We start from the raw sequence: 9497 nt of genomic DNA, 5'->3' as shown, positions 1-9497 counted from the left end.
TTGGAAACGAAATTGCGTATACTTGATATAGGCAGCCACCTCGTGAAACTGATCAACACGAAAGAAGGCGTGTTTTTTTTTCTTGTTCTCCTCCTTTGGATAGAGTTGAAGAATATCATCGTCATTGTTAAAATACCACCCTACGCCGACCATCAAACGCCATTTTATTACCATATCGAGATATGCTTAAGCCCAACATAAATTGATTGAACAATTGTATTCGGGCTATCAAGCATTGTCTCACGTAATTTATTTACTATATAACCACATGCCTTTCACATACTAAAATAAAATGAGATTGATGTTAGCTCACGTTTATAAGAATTTCCAACAAACTCTTCATGGGAGAAGATCTCATTTATTTAATATGATCTCTTTAAAGAGATGTACAATTCAGCGAAATACTTCAATCAAATCAACTCTTAACATGTCGCACTTGACGTAGAAATACAAACCTCTAGCTCTCTCCTATAGAATTGACATTTCCAACAATGCCTGAACTTTTAGTTTACACGTTGCTATTTGCTCACATGCATGCACCCAAAGCCACCCAAAAAACTCTTTCAACTCCAATTGACCTTCCTACAATTGAACCGGATCTCCCCGTTACTTCCGGTGAGAGGACTAATATTTCCCATGTTTACTATCGACCGAGCGAAGCTCTCGAAGAAGGCACTCTGGTCAAAGCTAAAGCTGTTGACGATGGAAATTGTTGCGGCGCCAGTTGTGGAGTACAGCTCTTGATCGGACAGAAGAAGCCCTTCATTTTTCTGGAGGTTGGAGTAGTAGTGGTTGTCAAACAAGTTTGGGGTTGTCGGGTCGAGGTCGGCGAGGACACTACTGTCGCCATTCTGAGGGCAAAGTTTCCGGAGATTGGTCAAGTACCACGGGTTTATGGTGGGATCAGGGCCACCGTTCGCGGTGAAGTTGTAGAGCCTAGGGTTGAATGACTTGCACTGTGCACGTCCGAAGGTGTGAGCTCCTGTTTTATTGTCGTATGCACGAAAAGTTAGCTAAGAGAACAAAATATCTGCAGATGCTTAATTATGGAGATGGATGAATAGATCAATGCTAGGAATGCTCAACGGAATTTGTATGCCAAACATATGCAGCAAACTCATTAGTGGATATATGAATAAGTAATAATGATCCGCGACATCACTTAATATATTGATTCTGTAAACTTATCATTTCTTAGATAAGTACATGAGGGGCTTGCAAATTTTGATACCATCTTTCCCGATATTCATACTCCTGTGATGAAAAAGAAATCCTTAATCCTTAGCCAAAATTCGTTCTAGTAGATGTGCACAGCCCATGCACGATACAAGCATGGCCTAGGCATAACACATGCATGTGGATCGATCTCAAGTCAAGGGAAAATTACTTATTCAATTATAGATTAATAATCCTTAGCCAAAATTCCTTCTGGGAGATGTGCATGGCCTATGCACGAGGCATGCATAGGCCATATACCAGACAGGCATGTCAATAGATTACAATTAATCTTAGACTATGATCATATTAGGAAGTTAGAATGTGTTAAACAAAAGTGAAGAGATGTTTGTGCCGATAAATTATGTGACAAAAATCCAGCATCTCACTCTATAAATCTTTTTTGTGCATCAATATCTACGGTTGCACGTTTCGTATTAAAATGCAAGTCCAACTGTTCTTTTTTACCGGAAAGTGTAGCAAGGTCGGTGATGTCCAAGCCAACAGCAGAGAATTTGGAAACGAGGTTGTTATAGCTATCAGAAGGGGAGGGTATCGATGTGTTCGCTCCGGCTTGGTTCGCGGTCAAGCTGTCCCTCCTCCCCAAGAGCACTGTCCAATATGGACCTTCTGACTGCAATTTGGTAAGAGCGATAATCAAGAGAAATACAATAATGATTTGAGTAGGGTGAGTTATAATAATGAACCCTGAATATACTTTAGATTTATGTTTATGTTTCTTTGACTATAACTACATATACCAAAGAGACGGAAGCTTGAGCAGCAAGGGCAAGAATGTCGGCGCAAGACACGGTCCCTGGACAAGCACTCTCAATAGCCGCTTTGATCTTGTCCACGACATCAAACCCTCTTGCGGACTTAAAATTCGGAGCTGCATCTTTCTCGCTCTTTATGGTTGGGCTATTGTCCAGCAGCAGCGATCCATCACACCCCTTTTAACACACATGTCAGGCTTAAACATTAGGTTGCGTGACTAGCTACTTGGTAATCAGATTGAGAGCACCATTGTTAATGGGAATTGATCTAGCTTAGGGACTCACGTCGACGAAACAATCGTGGAAATGGAGACGGAGGAGACTGGCAGTGATGCGTGGGTCAGATTGAAGGGCCTCCTGGATCACGGTTTGGACAATACTGGACACGCTCGGGCATGTCTTCGCATAAAAATTGGCAGTCAGCTGAGCGTTCGATGGATTGAGGAACAACAACAATGCGGCGAGAAGGGTCACCGCCGTCAGCGAGGAAGGAGTAGAAGAACCGGCCATGACTCGTTAAGTGATGTTGTCTAGACTAGTCGGATCCCTCTCAAAAGTTGGGTAATTTGAATCCTAAAGCAGGTTCTTGGTCCTATTTATAGTTAGTATGTGTTAAAGCTCCTACGGCTCCAAAATCATCATAAGCGCGTAAGACTTATTAAAATAATTTCTTGCCAGCTATAATGATCAAAGCCTTATGAATTGACCAGACCGCTTCACTCGCCTCGATGTGAGAATATTAAAATGCGGGATTACGTGCAAGGACCGAGCGCATTTACAAGTTTGGGGAGCGACTCCGACGAGGATTTCGTGAGAAGTGAGGATCGAAATAATCAAGGGTTGAGGGTAATGCTCATCCTCCACCCAACGACCTCTAGCGTTGAAGTGTTCAATTTTGGTCAGATATAATTAGAAGCAAAAAGCACGCGAACTTGAGAAGGAAAGGGTCCACACGAAAATCAACAGTCAAGATATTTGATAGATGGTCGGGTAGTTTTTGGGTGCGTTAGATGATATCTCCTTTGAAAGAGATTCAACTTCCATTATCAAGCTACATCAGATGAATCAAGTCCGGATAATCCCGCAGAGGAGAGAAGAGCACGATCTATCTTGTTCTGGGGATGTTGATGAGGATATACGTAACTTCGAAAGAGTACCGTTCAAACTGAATATATATATCGTGGGAGTAGGTGGTCCTGCTATTATGTGCTAGAAAGTCTACGTTAAGAATGGCATGTGGAGTAGACAAACGAGAAGACTCGCCCATGATATAAATCTGGGTGGAACTCGACTGTTAAACTAGGTCAGAAAATCCTATCCAAAAGCTTATAGATGGGAGGGAGTCTACATGAAAATAAGGCATACTAACAACTTATAGACAAGCGAGCAATGTGCAAAACTTTAGCATAATGGTCTAAGGAAAATGTTAGAAATGTTCATTTAGTATCCAAAGGAATGCGTATTTGCAAAGCTTGCTGTCTAATCGAACCGGGGACGATAATAGGTAAAAATTCAATTGCAACACGCAAGGTACAAATAGTTACACGTGTGCAATTTTATTTTTCAGTTCTGCACTTCCATCAGGGCTGGACAAATTTTTGCCTTGAATGGAGATATTCTGTTTCGATTGTCCTCTATGTAAGAGAGAGAAGACTTGTTGGAGCTTGGAAGCCTACCCAATGTGCTGTTAGGAGCCCGGTGCCTTTACTCGACAGAGATCACCAAAAAGGGAGTCCGTCAACATGTCCAATTAAATTTATTTTTACTAAAAAAATTAAGTTAATAAATTATAGGTCAATTATGATATAGTAATATTTCTTCATCTCGCACTAATTTTTTGATGTGCGATTTTCTAATACAATTTAGGTGCATTTGGTTCAACTTTAGGCAAATATTTTCTGAGAAGATGTAAAGGTCTTTGAGTTGAAGAGTTTTTTGAAATACAAATAGTGTTTATTAAAGTGTATTTTAAAAACATATTGGAAAGTGACCTTAATGCAAATGTCATTTGGTAAAACTTTACTTTGTAAAGGATTTTTGCTTCTTTTTTTTTATAGAAAATATCAAAGTATTTGATGGCAAAACCTGCCAATAGAGGCTTGCCAGTGGCACACTAGTCGCTCGACAGTTGCTGAGCATTCCAAAGTTCCTCTGGACCTATCATGGACTAAATGCTTTTAGAAAGTTTTGTAGATGCAATTGCATCTCCCAGAAGCACCCCAAAATTTTGCCGAAGGACATGCATTTATCCAAAGACCTTTGAGGCTCCAAAGGACTTTATAGATGCCAAAACAAACACGCCTTTATACGGGCATCTTAACACATGCTTCTATATCTGTTAGGTGTGTGTAGCGAGAGATAGAGAAAGTCCCACGTCTTGGCGAAGCCTACAAAACGATCTTCAATATATGTTGTTTGTGTATGTGAATGACGAGGCTCAATGTTGTAGCAGAGCTTCAGGCCCCAAGCTTCGAAACCTGCCGAGAGAGAGAGATTAAGCCGTCAATTCGTGTTTTTGCATCATGCTCGTTTAATTTCATAAATAAATCCTGTAAAACTTAGATCATGACATTCTTGTTAATCGTATCGCATCTTTGAAACACAAACCGGACACGGGCATTATGAGTTACAGAACATGTTTCAACATATTGATTATCCGAATTTTACAAATCAATTAATCCCAATAGATACGTGTCTTAAGTAAAACTCCACCCATAATGTGGTGTGCATAGTCTGCATACAATGCTAATATTTGTATACAAGTTCTGTTACATTCAAATTAAGCACTTAATCAATCAACATAAATGTATGGAAAATGTCAAGTATACATGACCAATACGGAAGAGGACATGTTTTTTGCTCATTCTCCTTCTTCATATAGCCTTTGAAGAATATCATCGCAAATCATCCTTAAAATACTAGCCTACACTGACCTTCGAACACCAATTTATTACCGTACCAAGATGTGCTTAAGTCCAATATAAATTGATTAGCGAAATTGTATTCAAGCTATAGAGTATTATCTCATGTCCTTTATTTATTATATAACCACATGTTTTTTCAAACTAAAATACTACATGATTCATGTTAGCCGACGTTTATAGAATTTCTAACAAACTCTTCAGGGATGATCAATATAAGAAAGTTCTCATTTATTTTCTGTGATCTCTTAACAGAGATGAACAATCTTGTATAATACTTCAGTCAGATCAACTCTTAAAACTACACACTCGACGTAGAAATACAAATCTCCGGCTCTCTGCCCAATAGAATTGACATTTCCAAGAATGCCTGAATTTTATTTCACACGCTGCTATTTATTCACGTACACGCACTCGGCCAAAACCCCCCAGAAAACACTCTCAACTCTCATTGACCTTCCTACAATTGCACCTGATCTCCCCGTTACTTCCGGTGAGAGGACTGATGTTTCCCATGTTTACTATCGACCGAGTGAAGCTCTTGAAGAAGGCACTCTGGTCGGCACTGAAGCTGTTGACGATGGGTACTGTCGCAGCACCGGCTGTCGAGTACAGCTCTTGATCAGACTGAAAAAGCCCGTCATTTTTCTGGAGGTTGGAGTAGTAGTGGTTGTCAAACAAGTTCGGGGTCGTCGGGTCGAGGTCGGCAAGGACGCTACTACTGAAGTTTGGAGGGCAAAGTTTCTGGAGAGCCGTCAAGTACCACGGGCTTAGGGTGGGATCGGGGCCACCATCTGCGGTGAAGTTGTACAGCCTAGGGGTGAATGACTTGCAATGTGCACGTCCAAAGGTGTGAGCTCCTGTTTATTATCATATGCACGAATAATTAGCTAAGAGAACAAAATATCTGCAGATGCTCAATTGTGAAGGTGGATAAATAGACCAATACTAGGAATGCTTAATAGAATTTGTATACTAAACATAAGCAACAAACTCATTAGTAAAAATATAAATAAATAATAATGATCTGTGACATCACTTAATTTATTGATTCTATCAAATGACCCCAGTATACTTGGCATTTCTCATACAAGTATATGAGGGGCTTGCAAATTTTGATAGCATCCTCCCCCGATATTTATACTCCTGTAATGATATCAGGAATATAAAATTACCCATTGAAAAAATGAATAAAACATGAATATATTTTTCAAATTTGTAATAAAAAAAAGTTACACATAAAAGTACACTAGTTTGATTGAAAACAAATCACAACAAAGAAAATATTACATTAATTCGATGGTTTCAGCGCTATGAACCTCGTCATGAATTGAACGATGAAGTGTCATTGTTGACCACTTCTTCATCTTGATATCAGAAGTTATACTAGATAAGACCTAAGAGTTGCTAATACGGGCTTGGTTTAGATCCATTTGAATTAAAGATAAGTGGGATCCACGCAAGGGGATTTTAACTTCACTTATTCAGTTCAATCAAACTAACCCTATATGAATTACCATTTCTATCTAGGACTAGCAAATTATGTACCTGCAAATGTATGAACCCATAATTTCTAATTTAAAGAAATTACGTATCATCGGCTTCCTCTCATTTTTGAATTTACCGAGGAGATAAGTCTCGGTCATGCAAAAAATTGTTTTTAAATAATCTATCTTTTTTAGAGTAGTGATGATACACAACTGCTCCTGAAATTAAGTCGAGGGCAATCCTTTACTTATTCAATTTTAGATTGAAAAGAAACCCTTAATTCTTTAGCCAAAATTCCTTCTAATATATTTACATACCCATGCACAACATGGCATGGCCCAGGCACAACGAATGCACGTCAGTCGATCTCAAGTCAAGGGCAATCCTTTACTTTTTCAATTTTTGGTAAAAAAGAAATCATTAATCCTCAGCCAAAACTCCTTCTAGTAAATGTGCATAGCCCATGCATGACCCATGAACAGCCTAGGCACAACACATGCACTTTAGTCGATCTCATGTTTTAGGACAATTCTTTACTTATTCAATTTTAGATAAATAAAGTAAACCTTAATCCTTAACTAAAATTCATTCTAGTAGATAGCATTGCCGGGGCATGAGCTGTGCGGGCACGGCCCATGCACATGCACAACCAATGCCCGTCAGTTGATCTCAATGAAGAAGAGACCTTGATCATATTAGGAAGTTGAAATGTGCTAAATGAAAGTGACGCGATGTTTGTGCTGATAAGTTATGTGACAAAAACCTAACATTTCACTCTGTTAATCTATTGTGTGCATAAATATCTGCAGTTGCCCGTTTCGTATCAAAATGCAAGTCCAACTGTTCTATTTTACCGGAAAGTGTGACAAGGTCGGTGATGTCCAAGCCCACAGCAAAGAACTTGGAAGTGAGGTTGGCATAGCTATCAAAAGGGGAGGGTATCGATGTGTTCGCTAGCCCTTGGTTCGCGGTCAAGCCGTCTCTCCTCCCCAAGAGCACCGTCCAATATGGACCTCCTGACTGCAATTTCATAGAAGTGATAATCAAGAGAAACACAATTGTAATTCGTGTAGGCCAAGTAACAATAACGAATCCTAAGTATACTTTAAATATGTTTTATATTTCTTTGACTAAAACAACATATACCAAATAAACGGAAGCGTTAGCAGCCAAGGCGAGGATGTCAGCGCAAGACACAGTCCCAGGACAAGTGCTCTCAATAGCCGCTTTGATCTTGTCCACCACACCGAACCCTCTTGCGGACTTAAAACTCGGAGCGGAATCTTTCTCGCTCTTTATGGTTGGGCTATTGTCCAGCAATATCGATCCATCACACCCCTTTAAACATGTCATTCTCAAGCATTAGGTTACGTGGCTAATAACTCAATAATCAGATCAAAAGTACCGTAAAAAGAATGCGGTAAGTTGGGACTCATTGTCAATGGGAATTGATCCATTGTAGGGACTCACTTGGACGAAGCAATCGTGGAAATGGAGACGGAGGAGGCTGGCGGTGATGCGTGGGTCGGATTCAAGGGCCTCATGAATCACGGTCTGGACGATGCTGGACACGTCCGGGCATGTCTTTGCATAAAAATCAGCAGTTAGTTCAGCATTCAATGGACGGAGGAGAAACAACAATGCGGCGGCAAAAAGGGCCACCACCGTTGGCGACGAAAGAGTAGAAGAACGGGCCATGACTCGTTCAGTAAGGTGGTCTGGACTAATCGGACACCTCTCCGAAGTTGGACAATTTGAATCCCAAAGTACCTCCTTGGTCCTATATATATAGTTAGGATATGTCGAAGCTCCTACGGTTTTAAAATCATATGAGCGCGTAAAATTATTAAAATAATTGCTTGCCAGCTCTAATGATCGAAGACTGTTTTCCGACGTCTCAAGGTGAAATTATTATTGTTGGATTGGGTGAACAGATCGAATACAGATACAAGTTTGGAGAGAAACTTCGGAGACTATTTCGTAAGAAGTGACGATGGAGATAATCAAAGGTTAAGGGTAATATTCATCCTCCACCAACCACCCTCTAAGCTTTGAAGTTTTCAATACCTGGCGACTTTGGTCAGATAATTAACCATTGTCTTTGGTCATCTATTTAATTTGGACAAATAGATGTAGCAAAACTAGTATGCATTGTGCAGATTGGCTAGCAAATTAGGTTATTTAACCCAATAATACGGGTGATAATCATATATTAAATAGGCCATCAGTAGGTTTGCTTCGTTTATTGTTAAGGTATCAGATTGGATCATGTTTTAAATCTTGTTTTATTAGAAGAGTAATGAGGTAACTTTTGGACTTTGTCCCTTTTCTTACCAAAAATATAATAGTATGCGTTAGCATAATCAAGTTTTGGATGTTTAGGTTTCTTTTGCAATTAGAGAGAGTGGGGAAAATTATCTAATCAATCCCAAATCATTTGTATGACTACTAATTTAATTCTAAATTTTTCAATTTTGCCAATTGAGTATTAAACTTTTGTGTGAAATTTCAATGTAGTCATTTTGATCAATTTTTGGCCGAAATTGCTGACGCAGCGGTCCAATTAATTTCAATGTAGTCATTTTAAACAATTTTTGCTTAAAATCGCTAATGCGGCGGTCTAGTCCTCGTACGTTGTATGTGACACATTGCCACGTCAGGGATTTCTGGCGAAGATTGGTTGTGAAGACTACATTGAAATTTTGCGCAAAAATAGAGGACTCTATTGGAAAATATTGAAAAGTTTAGGAATGAATTAACATTCGTACAATACATTTAGGATTGATTGGACAATTTCACATAATAGAGTGCATAAGTTACGTTTGATGGATACATCTATCCAATTATGAATGTTTCTCTTCGATACATGTCAATCTTAACTTTATTTTGTCTAGTGAAATTCAATGCCTAAACTTAGAATAAATGACAAGGATGCAATTAGTCAAACTTGAAGAAGCTTCCTATTAGTGAAAAATGCAGACGGTGGGCCCAAAATAAGAATTCGTTTGAACATGACCTAACTTTTGATTAGGTTGTTTTAAGGACTATATAGGTAAAAAGATGAAGAATTATTTGAAGTCTCTGAGCTCATTTATTT

General features: G+C 39.2%; 2 protein-coding genes across 2 annotated transcripts; both read right to left on the bottom strand.

The window, feature by feature from the left end:
• Window positions 1-338: 338 nt before the first annotated feature.
• Window positions 339-2555, bottom strand: LOC104445934 (peroxidase A2). Its single transcript, XM_010059866.3, has 4 exons — window positions 2277-2555; window positions 1977-2168; window positions 1684-1849; window positions 339-982 (listed from the first exon to the last, which is right to left on the bottom strand). Exons 1-4 carry the CDS (start codon window positions 2499-2501, stop codon window positions 564-566), a joined length of 1002 nt encoding a protein of 333 aa, XP_010058168.1. The 5' UTR covers window positions 2502-2555; the 3' UTR covers window positions 339-563.
• Window positions 2556-5126: 2571 nt separating this feature from the next.
• LOC104445945 (peroxidase A2) lies at window positions 5127-8164 on the bottom strand. Its single transcript, XM_010059874.2, has 4 exons — window positions 7871-8164; window positions 7547-7738; window positions 7255-7420; window positions 5127-5772 (listed from the first exon to the last, which is right to left on the bottom strand). Exons 1-4 carry the CDS (start codon window positions 8096-8098, stop codon window positions 5354-5356), a joined length of 1005 nt encoding a protein of 334 aa, XP_010058176.1. The 5' UTR covers window positions 8099-8164; the 3' UTR covers window positions 5127-5353.
• Window positions 8165-9497: the final 1333 nt, after the last annotated feature.

The sequence above is a fragment of the Eucalyptus grandis genome, chromosome 1, assembly GCF_016545825.1.
Source record: "Eucalyptus grandis isolate ANBG69807.140 chromosome 1, ASM1654582v1, whole genome shotgun sequence".
NCBI classification, from domain to species: Eukaryota; Viridiplantae; Streptophyta; class Magnoliopsida; order Myrtales; family Myrtaceae; genus Eucalyptus; species Eucalyptus grandis.
The sequence above is the reverse complement of the archived record's forward strand: the minus strand, read 5'-3'. Positions and strand labels throughout refer to the sequence as shown.